At 38.3% G+C, this 20,134-nt stretch overlaps 1 protein-coding gene across 1 annotated transcript in view; it reads left to right on the forward strand.

The window, feature by feature from the left end:
• LOC122804069 overlaps positions 1-20,134 on the forward strand; it is a 152,754-nt gene that overhangs the window by 99,358 nt on the left and 33,262 nt on the right. The window contains exon 4 of the mRNA XM_044073734.1: positions 8,457-8,602. Coding sequence (XP_043929669.1) covers positions 8,457-8,602 — 146 coding nt within the window. The remainder of the gene's footprint in view (positions 1-8,456; positions 8,603-20,134) is intronic.

Genomic DNA, 20,134 nt, shown 5'->3' on the forward strand with positions numbered 1-20,134 from the left:
GTATCACTACATCTTACATTCAATGACTGGGTGTCAAAGTATAAAAAAATTATCACAGTGGGATTCAGGTACTGATTGCCATTAATGTTATCAAAAGTATTTTTAACATTATGTCATAGTGGGTTAGTCCTGAGTTTCACATTGTTCAGTACGCTTGTTTCAGGCATAATACTGAGAATGGAAAACATGATAAACTTCTTCAATAATGACAGTACATAAATGAAGGAGGAGTCCCAAGAGGAATCTGATTAGGCTGGCAATATAACCAGAAAGATGGCATCACAGATTTAATCTAGACAGCTGCAGAGTCCTGCATTTGAGAATAGAGAATCTTGGAATACATTACTTATTGGGGTATATGACTACTGGCAAATCTTGAAATACATTACTTATTGAGTTATATGACTATTGGCAACAGCACAAGAAAATGACCGTGGGGCAATAACAACAGGAGAAATGAGTCACCAAGAGCAGTTTGAAAGGATGGTAACTAAGACCAGTGGAATGTTGGGGTATATAGTGAGATAGGTTCATATTTTCATAGGTGAGTAACAGACACTCAGTCTACAGGCCATTACAAGCCTAGACAAAACCCCTCTTCAGTTGTTCCCTCCACTCTCAAGTAAGATAAGACAAGATGGACCAGAGGAGAATTTAAGGCTGCCTTTCAGTTTTGTAGGTTTACCTTGAATGTGGCAAAGGTGCTACTCTGATTGACATGTAGTGTAAGTTTGTTCCACAGGTAAGAGACATGTTGGGATATAAACTTATCATGCCAACATGTCTTATTTATCTGCTGATGAAAGTTTAGTTTCTTTAACTGAGTATTTGACATACCATTAGTTCTACAATGGAGGAGGAGGACAAATAGGGCTAGATATTTCATGGTACAAAAGGCTAGGCAGAGGCCCCACAGATGAGTCTATAAGAGACTGAACACAGAGAGAGGGCTGCCAGCTTATCCTGATAACTAACCCCAGGATTCAATAATGCCTACACTAAGTGTACACTCTCTGAGTGAACAGACAACACAGACATAACACACCTTCTTCCTCCTAATTTTAGTTTTCCTACTGATATTCTTGCAACTTTAAATATTGACAAGGATTCATAAAGGTTACCACAAAGTGTAGACTACATGTACACTTAATGGAATCTTTCTGAGTGACTATAAAGTACAAAACATGTGATAAGAATGTTCTTGAATACATACTGTGTACACTTAGTGTACACTTAGCGTAGGCTTTATTGAATCTGACCCTAAGATTTTTGAGGCCATTGATCTTTTTAGTCATGAATCTCAGAGATTTCTCAAACTAAGTGATATGTTTTGACAAATAAGACTAAAAGGTGAATTGCATTCAATAATGGGTCTGATCAGATACAAGTAAAGGGAATTAAGATTTCTTTGGATTTAGTGGAGACAAATTTGGAAATTAGATGACACAGACATAAGGTTTTCTGAATTACTGCAGAGAATTCATAGTCAGACAATACGGAATTATAAACAAGAGTACCTAGAACCCTTAACAACAGTCTCTGATTGGAGAAATGTATCACCTATATGGTATGTAAAATGTGCTGTTTACCAAAATGAACTTTGCTACATTTTAATAGGATCATAGGATCTTACTAGGCTAACTACCCTAGACCCTTTCAAAGCATAGCCATTCATGCCCCAGTATTTTCACATTTACCAATGCCCACGGACTAGAATGGCTTTCATATATACCTTTGCCTTAGGACATCTATAAGCTGCCCGTGTCCATAAGAGACACATTTAACTTAAGGCCATTGTCCTTCCATTTGTTAACATGCTCTAACCCATGTTGGAGTGATTCTTAGTCAGTGGGAGATTGAATAATAAAATCCATTTTATACTTTTCTGCAAACCTAGATAATCATACGTCATGAGTATTGGCCTGAAGGCCAAATTTTAAAAGGCCCAACTCAGAACCTTGTAGTACACCACTGGTAACTTTTTTTCCTTTCAGAAGTTGCACCTGCAACTCTTAACTACGTGTTGTTTTTTTTTTTCAGAAAACCAGTTATCTATCCCGCACCTAACATAAGGGTTTATATTCAGAGTTATATGTCTGTCAATAGTGCCTGCATGAAGAATAGTGTTAAGGGCCTTGGCCAGGTGCAGTTATGCTGTATGTACTACATAACTGGGCATTGGCCAGGCCCAGTTATGCTGTATGTACTACATAACTGCTACCAAATGCTTTGGTTACTTTTTGAAATAAATTAAATGAGATTAGAGAGGCAATGATATTAGAGAGGCAGGATCACCCTTTGACAAAGCCAAATTGATGATGATCTAGGGTTAAGAGATTTTCACTGTCCAGATTAATGAAGTCTGACATAATATGCTCCATAGCTTTACATATGAGGCTAGTGAGACAAGTAAGTCTATAATTACCAAGGTCCATAGTTGAGACCTTTTTGTGTAATGGCATTACATTGGCTGTTTTCCGGACTTCAGGAATGTAACCAGTGGAGAGGATTAGATTAAAGAGATTAAGTAGGGAGTTTAGATAGGCCATATTCAGCCTGATAATCAGGCAATCTAGTATATTATTGGGGCCTATGGATATGGTGTTCTTAGCTTTTGAGTGGGCTGGGACAGCTTGTTCCATAGTAATTTAAGGGGGTGAATGGGAGTGTGGAATCTATCTAATATCATACCTGTGGTTAGAGTAATATTTGCACTAAATTTGTCACCCAGGGTATTAGCTATTTCCTTTGGGCCTGAGCATGCTGTATTATTGTGCAGTAGCTCTGAACATTGTTGTGTGTTAGTTCTTAACTTCTTGACATTGTTAGAGAAAGGTTTATAGTTATTATTGGTTTAAATGTCTATTTTAAGTTCCTACTCAGTTTTGAGCATACTAATGGTTCCCTTAAGCTCGTTACTATTTTGATTGTGTGCTCATAAAGTAAGTAGAAGAAAACCTCTTCTTAGCATTAAGCAATGTCTTTCTCTCTTTATATAATGCTTTTATATGGCTATCCTTATTATATTTGGTGTGGATAGGGACTGCCATATTAATACAGCTATTTAAGTGGTAACTGAAGAAGGCTTGCATTTGAGACGTTCCTAAACACTGAGGTATTTACAGGGGAAGTACCACCCATTTTAAAGAAAAAGGTCACTAATTTATGGTCTGATTTAACAAGTCAGTATAATACATGTGGAGATATGCGAGACGTGGCCACATCTGAAACTGATACTAAGGTTAAAGTTGTTTTGTGTTGTATCAGGCACTAGTAAGACTGCTTCTGGAGTACTGAAATACTATATGGAGCAGTAGAGGCCTTGCAGTGAGAGGAACACAAAAATGTATTATAAAGAGGGACACAAAATTTATTATAAAAGTGCAAAGGAAGATGATGTGGATATTATGGGGTTTAGAAAAAGAGGTACAGCAGAAGAGACTGAATAGAGTAGGACTGTGTTTGTTGGAGATATAGATGAAAAGAGAGGGATGTAATCTGTGTCCCCAAATTTCTGCTCAGGTATTGAGACAATTTAGACCTGGGTAGAAAAGGCAGCAAGAGCAAAGTGTGGCCAATAAATTAAAGAGTTTCAGTTAAACTATGGCTTAAGGAAATACATTTTCTTAGGTGTCCATTGAAATTCTGAGGACTGTAATTACAGTCTGTGGAATTATGACACTGGAAGTGCAAATGGAAAAATATACATACTAAGTCTGAGGTAGTGGTATGTTTGAGTAGTCCTCTTTGAGGTACATGGATCTCTTTGTTAGTGTATGTCTAAGCATAACAGATACATGGTGTAACTGCTTATGCTGGTGGATGAATTACATTTTATTGTTCAGAGTTGCTTGATTCCAGAATCACAAATTTAGATCTCATAGGAAAGTACTAGGGTAGCCGCCTTTGTGGGCCATTTTAAGTCTAGGCAATTTCCCTTTCAAAGGTAAGAATCAAACCCTGCAGCTTGTGTCCGTGAGGTAACACATTAACCATTATGCCAAACCCCAAACTCCACTTGTGTTATAGATATCTTTTTCATGGAAAGAGTGGTGGAACAGCAGAGATGAGCAAGGAAGCTGAAGATAATCTTGATATGTCCTTGCTTTTCCATGCTCTCAAAATTATAGGTTTGTAAGTATCCATTCCACAGTCCATGACACAAAGCGTGCCTACTCTTCAGTACGTACAGAATTAACTCATGATGATATCAGGTATGCTTTTGCTGCTGTCAAATAAATGAAATAAAATTCCTGTCCTCATCATTTGTTACTTCCTGTAATGTACCCTCTCCCAATCTCTCAATATGGTTAAGGAAATATATATAGCCTAGTTTCCTTGTGCCTGTTCCAATTCCTGTAGCTTCTAAAGAAACTTGAGTTCACTGGTTATTATTTCTAAATAGCTCTTTGGTAAAATGGCACTCACCAAACAGAAAGAAAGAAAGAAAGAAAGACTGCATCTTTTTTCTGTGTAGGTTTTTTCTGCTATATTTTCATGCTGAGGGACAGCCTTGACCTCTTGCACATCTATTTTCTGTATTCCAACTCTGAATTGTTGTGTCATGAAGAAAATGCAAATTTCTCCAATATGGTTAATTTGGTTACTGGCAGCCAGGTGTGATAAATTCAGCTTTGACATATCTGCTGTAAACATTGCTAGGATACTGCCTGTCCTGCTGTTCAGGACATTGACAGGAGGCCTATTCACATCCCTGTCTCTTTTTTTTCTGAAATGCTCACCTCTAAAACTATTCTTATTTTTTCTTCTGAAATACCTATATCACCTAATCTGCACCTCATACTAGTTTTGAGATGCCAAGCATTTCACTGTCCTCTTACCCACTTTCAGGAGAGTGGTGGTATCAAATACACAAAAATGAAGAAAAACAGCATTGGGCTTTTATTTCTCAGTTTTTATAATAAATGAAATGTCTATCTTTATCCTCTCTACTCCCCACCAAGGACTCCATCAATTTACATTCCTCTCACCTTTACTTTTCATAGTTGCAGCATAAGCAACATTTCTGTGCCCCAGACCTTCCACTGTGTACCTGTCACTTGCTGACAACTGTAGGATCAGAGCCACAACTCATAACCAGCCTTCCAGCGGGAGTTGATCACAACAATTGGGCGGCGCAGTGGTGCAGCGGTTAACGTTGTCGCCTCACAGCAAGAGGTTTTCCGGTTCAATTCCCGGCTGGGGTGCCTTCTGTGTGGAGTTTGCATGTTCTCCCTGTGTTCGCGTGGGTTTCCTCCCACATTCCGAAGACATGCATCTAGAGCATTTCTCCCTGGGCTACCACTGAAAACAGGCTCTGTGGAACCTAGTTGGACTTTCCCAGTCAACAAATGTTAAATAAAATAAAAATCATATCCCTTCATCTTTACATACCTGCTCATCATAGGTTTGATCAGTACTGTTACTATATTCAGCCCTCCCAATGAGGTACCAATGCTTCACCCTGTTATCCTTATTAAGTATTAATAATAGCAGGAAAAGAATCATTTCTAACAACCATTCCTCCCACTTAAGGCCCATTACTCCACACCCTATCATACTTGCTTACTATTTATAGTACAAAAACACCACAAAGTGGCAATATTTTAGACAGCTTAGGAACCTTTCTAAACAAAAAATCAGACCAGACAAAAATATATATTTTTCCAAGCTCCAAAACAACTAACAGAACCCTAAGCTTTTCTTCACGCAGTCAAAAGACTAATACACCCAGGCCAAACTATGACTTCTTCATCAACTACCAACAACAACGCAGTCCTTATAGCTACCCAATTCAACACATATTTCATACAGTCTGTCCTCTCCCCACTTAACATCAAACCACCCACCAACCTCACTATCCCAAACAGTACTAATCACCACCAAACCCTTTCTTCCTCCCACCAGTATCTACTTCATCTATCAAAAAACACCTCATAAAAGTAAAGAATTTCACACCAGCGGTTAACAACCTGCCCTGAGAATATCTCAGAATCACTGCGTATGCATACCCAGTATCTATATTCATAAGCTGATCAATTACAGAAAGCTACATCCCTGCCATCTGGAAAAAAAATCCCACATCATACCCCTACATAAAGGGGGATCATCCACCTACCTTTCCAATTACCAACCTGTAGCCATTCAACCTCCACTCTCCAAAATGTTAGAAAAGTGCATTCATTCTGAACTTCTTTTCCATCTTCCCAATAACAATCTCCTCTCCAACACTCAACCTGGTTTATGATCTCACCACAGCACCACTACTGCTCTGCTCAGTTTTACTGAAATCATGCACTCTAATAGAAATGTGACAAGCTAGTATTCACCCTCTTCTTAGACATGTCAAAAGCATTTGGCACACTTTCACACCCATGCTAATGCCTGGTCCATGAACTCTTCTCCCTAGGACTTTCCCATTTATCCCTTAGCTGGTTCCACGGTTATCTCACCAACAGACTCAAACATATAAAATGGAAACAAGATCTTTCCCCTTTTCTGTCTGTCATTGTTGTACCTCAGGGAAGTATTCTATTATTGTTCAACATATTCACTTATAATCTACATAACGTTACCAAAGAAGACTCCATAGTACAATACACAGATGATGCCACACTCATATGCTCTGCACCAAGTCTCTACTCCACAAGATGACTTAGGACTCCTTTTCCTTAGCTGAGGACTGGTTAGATGACTACTAACTACTTTTAAATGCTAAAAAATTAATGCTTTTTTTACCCAAATGATTGTCAGCACAGAAATAATCCTTCAATGTCACACCAGTGAATAATACTTAAGTTTAAAAAGCTTCCAACAGAAAGTTTCTTGGTGTCTTAATTGATAACTTAAAATATGATCAACACATCAATCTAGCCATCAAGAAAACCCACAAAAAGTTGGGCTTCCTGTACAGAAACAAAACATTTTTCACTGACTACTTTAGGAACTTTTTAGCAACATCTTATCTTCTCCCTTTACTTCTCTATCTAGCACCCATCCTGACTAACCATCACTCCATCTTAAAAAATAAACTAGAGGTTTGCTACAATCAAATAGCTAAGTTTGCATACAACTTAACAAACCGTTCACACCACTACCTAGAACTGAAGCACCTACACTGGCCGAAACTACCTTACCCACTCCCAACTGCTTAGTACCCACAAAATAATACACAAACCTGACACCTGACCATCACTACAAAATATCCTCAAATACATTTCCTTCCAAGGAACCTCTGCACACAGAACAAATATTTCCTGACCAGGACCAGGTTTCATAACAGTGCAGCTAAACACTAGAACTCCATCCCACCCACCCTAAAACAAGACAACATTGCCACATGTTTCAAACACAACCTAAATCAACAGCTAACTTCCTCATTGCTATGTTCAGGTTCCTATAATAACTAAACCCACCTTTATGTTTCTCTTCCATTGCCAGTCTCTCTATCAATCACCCTGACTCTTTCACCTTTCTTATCCCTGTCTCTTTCTCTTTCATCCCCACTACTGCTCCTCCAACTAACCTATATCCTTAACCCTCTCTTACTAATACTCCACCCTTAGCCACCTCACCATCTTACCTACAGTATCTACTGTTATCTCAACGTCTCCACTCTTAGGACTTTTTATACTTATGTTTTTCTTGATTATTTCTGCTTATACCCTTCCTCCTCCTCTTCCTCTATTTAAATACTCTTCCTGCTCTAGTGACATCCTACCTCATTAATGTCAATATGTCAAACCTATGTGCATTAACATTGCGCTTGTATCTCCAGCTATTACATGTTAACATGTCTTTGCCTTATGCAAAATAACATAACTTCTCAAGTACTGATAAATGTCTTTACCATTTGTCTCAGTACTACTTGCAAAATAATGCTTAAATGTTTCATTTTTATTGTTGTTCATCGTGAATATATCCAAAAACACTTCAAAAACTGGAACTCAAAAAGTACAAAAATAAAACACCAGATTCAGTCTGAAGAAGTCCAGTGCAGACGAAAGAGCTTACTGTTTGATGTGTTTTGTTTGTCATTAAATAGTTCACCATTTTTTGGTTATTTCTCCTGTGTTTCATTGTAAATATATATTTTATGTGGAGCTTTTCTTCCCAGGCCTCCACTGAAAATCGGACTTGTGCCCAGTCAGATTTTCTCAGTAAACAATAGACAATAAATAAATAAATAAACGTAGGAACAGAACCCAGCTCTCTCGCTGAGTGCCTGTTAACTCCCTCACTATTGCTTTTTATTATCAGCTGCATGACAGATGATAGATAGATAGACAGACAGGCTGACTAACAGAGACAGTTATATGAAAAATACTTTCTTTATATGGATACATTCTTTCTTCCTTTAGTTTGTGCAGTTTTATCAAATACTGTATTAAATGCAAGAGTATTTAGAGTGTTGTAATTTGAATTACAACATATTTTGTTTGTTTTGATTTTCTTAGGAGAAACTGCAAAAGAAAAATGAAGAGCATAAAAAAGAAACAAGAGAATTAAATAGAGAAATGGATAACTTGAAAGAAAATAATAACAAATTAAGACTTTTTATAACAGAGGTTGTGAAAATTAATGAAGAGTTTAAAGAAGACAGGTAGGTAATCAACTACTGCTGCAATGAGACTTTATTTATTTACTTCTTGGTAACTAGGTAGTTGGGATGGTCCAAAGACCCTTTTCAGCCACAACCCGAAAGTAGAGAAACAAAAATAAACTACAAGAATACTGAAGAAGCATACAATACATAAGAGCAAATGCAAAATCAAATGTTTTGAAGGGTCTTGGAATACACTAATGACTGTTATAGATCAATATCTTTGTTACAGAATCTTTATGTACTTAGAAACGTTGCAGAGATTGAGTTAACAGTAAAACGAAAGTTGTTTACAATATTTACAGTACATACATAAAGACCATTTTACATTTCGGATTTTCAGGAAACAAGCAGGTCAACATTTAGGATAACAAATAGGGAAAGACTCTCATGCTTGAGGTAGCACACCCACTTTGGTACACACACACACACACACACACACACACAGATAATGCTACATATATCTATATATCTAAATAGCTATATATATATATATATATATATATATATACATATATAGTAAATATACATAAAGATATACATTTACTATTTATTTGAGCTAAGGCTTAGTTTATCTAAAAAGAAAGCAGTGACTGATTTTATCTAAGACTCATTTGATCTAAACTGAAAAAAAAATCACATTTGATTGAAAACTATGTTAGCTTGTAGAAAATGACTGTTAATTTTGGCGTACAGGAATTATAATGCAAATTAGTACTAATCATTATTAGTTCCTTTCTAAAGCCCATTGTTAAGTTGTACCTCCATGTCTAGAAGTTTGTGTTTGTGCAAGAAGGGGGGCTTGCCCCCTACAAAAAAGCTTTTGGAAGTATATTTAGTGTATAATAAATTTTCAGAGAAATGAGTTTCAGAGGTTTCTAGTTTAGCTCAAATGAGTTTTCGATCAAATAAACCACAGCTTTTTTTTAGATTTTTAGGTGAAACGAACCATAATCATCTATATGTATATATATATATATATATATATATATATATATATATATATATATATATATATATACACACACACACGCTCTCACACACACACACACACACACACACACACACACACACACACACACACACACACACACACACACACAGACCTATATTAGTTTGTTGAAAGGCCATATAATCAAACCTCACAGAATCGAGCTGGCAATAGTGAAAGCCAGATCATCAATTACCACAATCATTGAAGGTAAACATTTGACTCCCAAGCACCCTCAACACCACAGTGAGGAAAGGGCCATTACTGAAGATCTCCTCCTTTTGCTGCTTTCTACAGAGGGTTTGTCCCATTTCCCAGATCCCCACTGTTCTGCGATCTCAACTAAAACATCTCCTGTTCACTTCCCTCCTTTGATATTCTGAGTTTCACTATTGTGATTTTTATCGATACTGTCAGGTTTGATCACATGACCATTCGGCAAACTGACAAATTCAGCTACCTATCAAAATGAAAAATAAAAAACATTGCTTTTGCAGGGAGGGGGTGCCCTCCTGCATCCACACACCCCTTGTTAATGCAACTCCAAGATCACACTACAGCTTGTAAAGAGCAAATTCCCTGATCCCTACTGTACTACAGTCTTGAACAGCAAAAAGACAGTATATTTGATCAGCTTTTTTTCCCATTCAACAAGTTGTCTTTTGACAACCAGCACGTAATTCACACACAAACATATATATATATATACATATATATATGTATATATATATATATATATATATATACGTAAATAATATATATCTATATATATATATATATATATATATATATATATATAAAACAAACACACACACACACATATATATATATATATATATATCTCAAATATGCTTATATTCTTTTTTATATATATATATATATATATATATATATATATATATATATATATATACACACACACACACACACACACACACACACACACACACACATATATATATCTCAAATATGCTTTATATTCTTTATATATATATATATATATATATATATATATATATAGATAGATAGATAGATATATGTATATCAGCATGCAGCACAACTAACTGGATGCTTAAAGTAAGACAGATAGTTGGGAAGAAGCAAGAAATGGAGAGAGTCCAACTGGGCATTCACAGACTTGGAGAAATCATATGACAATATCCCCAGAAAGCTGATTTGGGTACTCCTGTGATGGTTTAAAGTCCCAGGAAACACTGTTAGAATTATTGCAGGTTATGTTCAAGAACCCAACGACACAAGTACAAACAGTGCTCATACTCACAGAGGAGTTCCCTGTGGGAGTGGGTGTGCATCAGGGATCAGGTCTGAGACCACTGCTGTTCATACTGCTGATAGGCTACATTAGCAACCAGGTTGGAGGAGACAGATCTACAAAGCTGCTGTATGCAGACAATGTGGTATTATATGGAGACTTTGAACAAGAACACCAACAAATGACAGGAGAGTGTAATATAGAACAGAAGGCACACATGATGAAACTAAGACAGCTGTAATGGCAACAAATGGGGCAAATCAAAAAAAGCTGAGAACTGAAACAGAAGGGAAACTGGTGGAACAGGTTAACAGTTTCAAGTATCTGACAGGGGTCGTTGAGAAGAAGGAAAGTATAAATGAGGAGGTTGAAGCTAGAATCAGAGGAACGACAGTCTGCTGCCATAGAGTATCAGGGTAGTATGTGACAGAATGAGAAAGAAGATGACAAGTAAGGTGCATAAAAGAGTGGTGCAACCAGTACTACTGTATGGTACCAAAACATGGGCAGTATCTTGAAAAAGAAAAGTAAAACCCCACTTCCGCAAAAGTGCACTACATTGAAAGTTCACTTTTGCAAACGCCGATTCACAGAATTGGAAAAAAAAAATAAAAAAACTACTGTAAACGCTATGGATGTGGATGTTCATATACTTGTGTTCAATCATTCGCCACTTGAAAAAGTAATGCACTTTCGCTTAAGTGGGTTCGACCTTCTGTTTGCCGATAAAGTGTGTTTTCGACAAACAGAAGGAGAACCTTGGAATAGCTTCTGTAGGTTACCCTGAACTAGCTTGAACTGTTTTTTAACTGTTTGCTGCATTATTTTAAAATCTGCACTTAAAGTTACATTTTAGTCGAATTTGATCGAAAGTTTGTTGTTTGTTTGTTTAATTTAACTGTGGAGGCTGCCCACTAAAGTGTGCTAGCCTGTGTAACTAATTTATCACTGTTTCTGCATTTTCTGTGTGTTTCTACCAAAAACAAAAATAATCCTTGTTTCCCGCCTCTCCTCGACTAGTTTCGACCAGTTTACAGGCATTGCTGTATTCTGGGCTGTGGTGTAGTTCCTGTGTTGTCCATTACCTTACTTGGATAGAAGAAAGTTTCTTTGCTCACCAGTGGGAGTGGGGAGCCTTGAGCAGCCTACCTGTCCCTGTAGGAAGTGACCTCAGCACAAGAAGCTGTAGTAATTGGTTGTTTTGGACCATTTCTAGCTCTTTTGTAGTTCACTGTTTAAAATCCAGCGTTTGCGGCTTTTGTGATTTTATGCGCATAGCGCCGGTTAAACTTTTTCTGGCTCCGCCAAGTCTGCTCTTCAAATTTTCCCTTAAGGAAGCTCTACTCTTAGTATAACCAGACTACTCACTATATTATAAACCTAGCACTTGTTCTCAATACTTCTCTACTAAGTAAGCACTCTTGTACTAAGTAAAGCACTACATCTACTTACCACCCCTGTGAATATCCACTTCCCTTAAAGGTACATCACTCCTTTATACAGTTCTAGCATGTCGAGTGGTAGATTACTGGCGTCGTCTCCAATTCAGCTGGTCAATCTGGGTATCTTGAGACAATGCTACAATTGTCTCATGTACACAGACAACCATCTCCTCCTCCCAACAAACACAAATACATGTGAGAGATGCAACTATATAACCAAACTGGAGGCTGAACTCTCTCAACTCAGGGCTGGCATGACCAGACAGGAGGAGATGGCAACCACACACACAACAATCCCAGTCCCACATAGACCTACCACAACTGCAAACCAAACACATAAAAACGCAAAGACATACTCGGAGGCTCTAATAAAAAACTTACCAAAACAACAGAGGCTCCCAAAGCAGACACCCAAAAATCCACCACCTCAAAACAAAACACATGCAACACATACTTCAATAAATCAGTGTGTCAACCAATCACAGCCCTTAAGGCCAAACACCTTGCCTGATACACTAGTAATAGGTGACTCTATAGTCAGACACACTGATGTCCCGCTGACCAGGCTGAACAAGGAGAAGGTGACTGTGAGCTGTCTATCGGGAGCTAGGATCCGCCACATAACACACGCACTCAGGTCACTCCAAAGCAAGTACAAATATGACTCCGTCATTGTCCATGCTGGTGTGAATGACCTGAGACGTACCTCCTTGGACTACATGAAAAGAGACATAGAGGAGCTCTCCGATTATGTAGCCCAGGCTGGTATGACCCTGACCCTGAGCAGCATCCTGCCCTCACCAAGAATGATACCACAATACAAAGATAAGATGATCAGCTTTAACAATTGTCTCAAGTACTGGTGTCATTCTAAGGGGATCCAATGTCTGTCTGCCTGGGATGACATGTTGGGCAAGCCACGCTGCTTCGCAAGGGATGGCTTACACCTGTCACCACTGGGCTTCCGGATATTGGCTAAGGCTCTTGCCACCCCCATAGTGCCTTTTTTAGGCAAGGCTCAAAAGACAAACCCACCTCCTTAGAAAACAAAAATGGAAAAAAACTAAGGGTAATGCTGCTCAACGCCAGAAGTCTAAATCTCAAGATGCAGGCACTTGATGCACTCCTCAGCATGGAGAACATCGATGTCTGTGCAGTAACTGAAACCTGGTTCAAGGCTCCGGAGAGCACCCCAGCACTACCAGGCTATACCTCGTATCATGCTTTTCGGCCCCAAAACCCAGGCCGAACCGCAAAGGGAGTGGGAGTGCCCATATTCGTCAAGGGCACCCACACCTCCAGGTTAGTAGCAACACATGAAGCATCAGAGACCATACAGGTGCAACTAACCATAGGCAAAACTGCTATACAACTGGTAGCATGTTACAGACCACCCTCCCAATCTCAAGAACCCCACTCAGCCTTCCTGAAGACATTGGAGGATATGAATGTATCACAAAATACCATCATACTGGGAGACTTCAACTACCCAGACATAGATTGGGTACATTATTCTAGCCCTAATACCCTAGCCCAAAGGTTCCTGGAATTCATAAATTCAAATGCACTGGAACAACTAGTCACCTCTCCCACTAGGGGAGATAATATACTAGACCTGATCATCACAAACATGGGGACAAAATGCTCCACACGAAGTATACCCCTCACTAGTGAGATCTGACCACAAACTAATCACCCTGGATATACATATCCCACCTCCACCCCCAGCACAAAAGACCACATTGAAAAACTTTTCAAAAGCAGACTTCACTCTTCTTAAGACTGAGATGGTATCCTTTAAGCCCACTGTGCCAGTGGATACCACATCCCACAATGCCGAATCCTTCACAAATGCTTTCTATGGACATCTCCAAGAATGCATGGATCATGCAATCCCAAACAAATCCAAGTCCCTCTCCACCAAAGGTAAGCGTCCTGTCTGGTGGACCTCAGCCATAAACAAATTGTATAACAAAAGAAGGAAGCTACTGCACGTCAGAGCAAAATCCCATGAAGGGAAGACATCTCTGATCAACATTAGCAGAAAGCTACGTTCTCTCATAAAAACATCCAAGGCCAACTTTGAGAGAAAAATCGCTAAGGACACTAAAGATAACCACAAAGCCTTCTTCAGCTATGTTAGAAACCTGGGCGGAAACCCTCAGATATGCTCAAAGTTGGTTCACAACAACATAAAATACACTGAACCCACAGATATTGCCAACATTCTGGCTGACAGGTTCAGTGCAAATTTCTCCCCTCCTTCACCCACAAAAGAAGAAATACTTATCCCAGCTGAATGTAATCTCCCTGTCATCTCAGATGTCCAAGTGAAAACCGCCCTAAACAAAGCAAAAAACACAGCATCAATGGGACCTGATGGTATCTCGGGTTGCGTGTTACGTGAACTCCAAGAGGAGCTAAACCCACACATAAAAATGCTATTTAACCTTAGCCTTACTTCGGGATATGTACCTGAACACTGGCGTACAGCAACAGTGGTCCCACTCCACAAGGGGGGTGCCTCTACAGACCCTGGAAACCACCGCCCCATAAGCTTAACCAGCCTGGTCTGCAAAGCTATGGAAAGAATCATTATGGAACTCATAAACAGAGACATAGGAGACCTACAGACACTTGACCCCACCTAGTTTGGCTTTGTAAAGGGCAGATCCTGCCTTTTAAACCTGGTTGACTTTTTCGAAACAGTCACTAGAGCCATTGATGAGGGCAAAGCAGTCCATACAGCATACCTGGACTTGGCTAAGGCCTTCGATACAATACCCCACTCAGGCATCATAGATAAGCTCAACAGCTTAAAAGTAAACCCTTATGTCACTAGATGGGTTGCAAACTGGCTAAAGGACAGAACCCATAAAGTTAAAATCGCTGGAGCAATGTCAGACTCTAGGCCAGTCACAAGTGGTGTCCCACAGGGATCTGTCCTGGGACCCCTCTTGTTCGGCATTTATTTCTCAGATGTTAAAGCAAACATGGGAGGGCTGTGGCTGACAAAGTTCGCAGATGACTGCAAACTAGGCGCCATAGTCGATACACCAGCAGACACACACATCCTACAAAAAGGCCTCACAGAAACGGACAACTGGTGTCGGAGTCACGGCCTTAAACTAAATGCCAAAAAATGTATAGTCATCTCCTTTGGGAAAAACAAAGTACCCACAAATTATCACATAGACAGCAACCCACTGAGTACGGAAAAAGTAATCAGAGACCTAGGGACCCAAGTCGACAGTGACCTCTCATTTGACACCCACATTGCCAAAGTGGTTAGAAAAACATTCTACCTTGCACACCTCATCATGAAGGGATTCACATCCAGATCCAAGGATGTCATTGTACCCTATATTCCTCCCTCATCAGACCCATGATTGAGTACAATGCCCCATTTGGTATGTACCTCACCCGGCATTTGCAACAGCTGGAGAGACCACAAAAGTACTTCACCAAGAGGATCAAGGGTCTCCAACATATGTCTTATTCTGCCAGACTAAAGAAACTTCAGCTCTATTCAGTAGCATACCGCCTGCTCAGAGGTGATCTCTGCCTGACGTACAAGGCCATGTCCAATCAGGATCTGATGGACATGCTCCACCTCAAAAAATCCAAATCCATCAGGACCACGAGAGCTAAAGACTTAAACCTCAGCACAAGTATGAATAGGACATGCTGGAGGGATAGATTCATAACCCAGAGGCTTCCCAAGCTTTGGAACAAGATCCCAGCTCATATTAGGCAGATCCCCTCACTGACTCTCTTCAAGAGAAATCTTGATGAGTGGATGGGAGATTGTAAGTTTACCCCAGGGGTCACATCTGTGTCACTGCTAGACAGGGGCACAGTAAACTAATTCTATTATATAAGGGGACCTTCATTGTGTCACTACTAGACAGAGGCACAGTATTCTAAATTTATTCTGTACATTTTTTGTACCATTTCATGGGGTGGCAAAAGCCACATCACTATGGCTAGGCTTACAAATGCCCCAGGGCAGATAGCCTAGTACTATACCATGAAACTATATATATATATATATATATATATATATATATATATATATATATATATATATATATCTATAGATATTAGATATGGAAAACAGACAGCTGGTAAAATGTTCAGAAGAATGCCGGCATAACTTAATGCACAGTGCAGTAGGAACTGGGGAATTTACCCCTTCCTTACTGCATTACGATCTTGGAGTTGGTATATATAATTAACTGGAGGTGTGTGGGTGCCCCCTTACAAATACATGTTTGTTTCATTTTTGGTCAGTAGATGTTCATATACTTGTGTTCAATCATTCGCCATTTGAAAATGTGTTTTTTCGATTTAGTGTCTGATACTCATCACGTAGATTTTATACATATATATATATATATATATATATATATATATATATATATATACCAGTAAATCCAAAAACACTGAGAACAGCTACCAAAGAACCACAGCATAGAAAAATGAGCACAGTGAGAATGTAAAGAGCCAGTGCTGTCACCACATAATCTGGCATAAAAATGTTTTAATACTAAATTAAAAATTTCAAATTAAAAGCTGCATATTAAAATATAGGAGATAAGTGCTTTTGGGTATTCCTACCCTTCTTTAGATCTATTGAAAACACGCTAATCTAGTGTATATATAAGACTTTTAATTGCATTAACCAATCAAGTGCAAAGTTACAATTCACACCTCCCATGATGTAACTAGCTCCAATCAAGTGCAGGATTACCACTCATACCTCTCATGATGTAATCAAGATTACCATGCAGAAGAACTATCTCCCAAGTCCAGGTTCCACTACACATTTTTTGGATACATATCTCCCAAGTCTCGGCCCCTTAAGGGTGGGCTTCAGGGGTACATTTCCATTCAAGCCAGGTGAATGGCACTGTTAGTGGCTGTTCTCTGTGTTTTTGGATTTACTAGTAATTTTATCACGGAAAGGCTACACACTTGGCTGAGGGAGTTGCCTGCAGTTTAATTGATTTAGAATTCAATTATTGTCCTGGAATATGTTCCAGTATGGACTCCAACTTATCAAGAAGTTATTGAAGGTGAACTTCAATCCATTACTTCATTTGGACTTGAACAACAGAAATAAAATAGAGGACAATCCACCAGACAACTTGGATATTTTCCGAATGAAGGTGAGAGAACTAGAAAATGCCTTGTACAAACTTAAAAGATAGCAATGGCAACGCCTACATTTAAAGGTGTGTTTGCATTATAGAATCATTCCTGGAGGCCTTTTTGTTTTATTAATGCCTACCTATGGAGAGACATACCCCAATTTATTGAAAAAAAATGGCCAGCTTTAAATATAGAGATTAAACCTTTTGAAGATGGATTGATTCTAAATATAGAGAAATTACAGAAACATATAGAGACTACATTTACAGGTGAGATGTTCAGCATGAAATTGGATGATATACATGTGAATATTTTGTTATATGATGCTAAATTGGAACAAGTACTATGTGATTACAATGATTTTATGGAAGGACATATTTTTACATGGCCACATATGCATATGAGCACTAACATCTACTAAAATAATGAAAAATCAGGAATGGGAGAAGAAACGTCTCTGCCAACACAAGTAACTGATTGTGACATCATGACTGCTTCTACATCTAATGCCAATTCAGGTACACAGATATTGGAGCTACACCGAAAGTTACCTCCCCACCCTCGCAGGTTTTTCCGAATCTCCCACTACAGATTACATCTAGTTGGAACAAGGGGAGGATAAGATCACAGAGCAGAAGGAGAAAGAGGAAGAGACCTTCCACTGACTGGAAAGAACAGCGAGGACAGGGCAAAAGGCAACAGACTTGAACTCTTTGGTGGTGAATCTACCTGATATGGATATGATGGATGTGCAGTATGCTCCTTTAAATAAAGGTTTGAGTTTTGTACCGGCAATAAAATCCGATTGAAGTGACATAATAATTTTGAACTTGAGACTCTTTGGACGTAACATTATGCTAAAAACTATGTTTGGCAAAGGAGTCATCTGATATTTTTAATATGTTCAAGAAACCGAGTACCTTTATACCACAGAATAATGCCACTATGGAAACGTTTATACAAGTCTGTGAAACTGAGATCCTTCAGAAGTTCAATGAATCAAAGCATTGCTCTCATGACTGGAACTGGGAAGAAGCTGTTGCCTTGCAACAACTTAGAATGAACAGAGATATTGTCATTAAGACCATCTGAGAAAGGGGGTGGAACTGTTATTATGAATTGTGATCATTACTACCAAAAAATGAATGAATTACTAACTGATGCATCCACTTGTAAGAACATCAGTAGACTGACAGTTAATAACATGATTAAGAACATTCAAGATAAACTAAGAAATCTCCTAAGTTCCAATAGGATTACTTAGGAATTGTTCAACTACATTATTACTGAATTATTCCAACCATAAATGGGCTCCCTAAAGTGCACAAATCTAAGAAAGATCCACCGGTACGACCCATAGTATCTGAGAATGGCTGGGCAATGGAGCCTATTTCTATATTCATTGAACATCAGCTTAAGCAAGTTTTGACTCAAGCCTCCACTGTAATTAAAGACACGACAGAATTTTTATATGTGTTGTCAGAATATTTAAATAGGGGACATGAAATGGGATAATTTCTGATCTAACATTGGATATGCAAAGTTTGTTTACCATCATCCCTAACAACTATGGTATCTCTGCTATCAAATGTTTTCTAAGTGACAACAGCAGTCTTGACATTCATAAGACTGAATTGCTATGTCTTCTTTTGGACTTTGTTTTGGAAAATAAAATTTTCATTTTAGACAAGGGCATTTATTGGCAGATATGGGGGGTTGCCATGGGCACCCCCGTGCCAATAGTTATGTGAACTTCATCCTGACTTACTGGAAATCTATTCATATATATAATGACAATAATCCATATTTACCAGCTTTGAAATTTTATAAAAGATTTGTGGATGACATATACTTTTTATGGAATGACACTAATGAATGTCTGGATTGTTTCACTGAATATCTAGAAGCTATGACAGACTTTTTGAAATTCACAATGATTGATTTTTTAGATGTTAGATTATCTGTAGATGCAACAGGTAACATCAGCACTTCATTATACAAGAAGGATTGTTGGAAAAACAGTTGTTTGCACAGAACAAGCATGCACCCCCATATATTTTTCATAATGTTGCCAAAAATAATTTCCTACAAACTTCAAGACTACATACGGAAGATGAAGATTTAAAGAAAGCTATGTATGGTTTAGGACAACACTTTAGAGAGAGAGGGTACAAATCAGAAGAAGTTAATGCAGAAATTCATACAACGCTGGCACTTAGAAACACTACTGAGAAACCTTTTCTGTCTAGTCAGGCACAAACAATAAACAGACAGAGGCTGCAAAAATTTGAATGGTTCTCATGTATACAAGTGATATTCATCATACATGTAAGATAATTAAAGATAACTGGAAAATATTGAAAGTGGTTCCCTATTTGAGAGATATTGTGAGTAATGTTCCATCTTTCATCTTTAAGAGGAACCGTAATCTCAAACAACTTTTGTACTATAATATATATCCAACTCAAAATAAGAAATTAATGAGCTCTGGTACCTTTCCCTGTAGAACGTTCATCTTATAAATATATAGCAAACAGGAAGGATTTTTTGCCTGCTACATCTGGTAGAAGATACAAGTGTAACACCTATGCAAATTGTTGAACTAAACATGTGGTATAAATCGCTATATGTGATCCTTGCAAAGTCTTTCATGTAGGAAAAAGAGATAGACA

The sequence above is a fragment of the Protopterus annectens genome, chromosome 6.part0 (assembly GCF_019279795.1).
Source record: "Protopterus annectens isolate FY-2018-M chromosome 6.part0, PAN1.0, whole genome shotgun sequence".
NCBI lineage: Eukaryota > Metazoa > Chordata > Ceratodontiformes > Protopteridae > Protopterus > Protopterus annectens.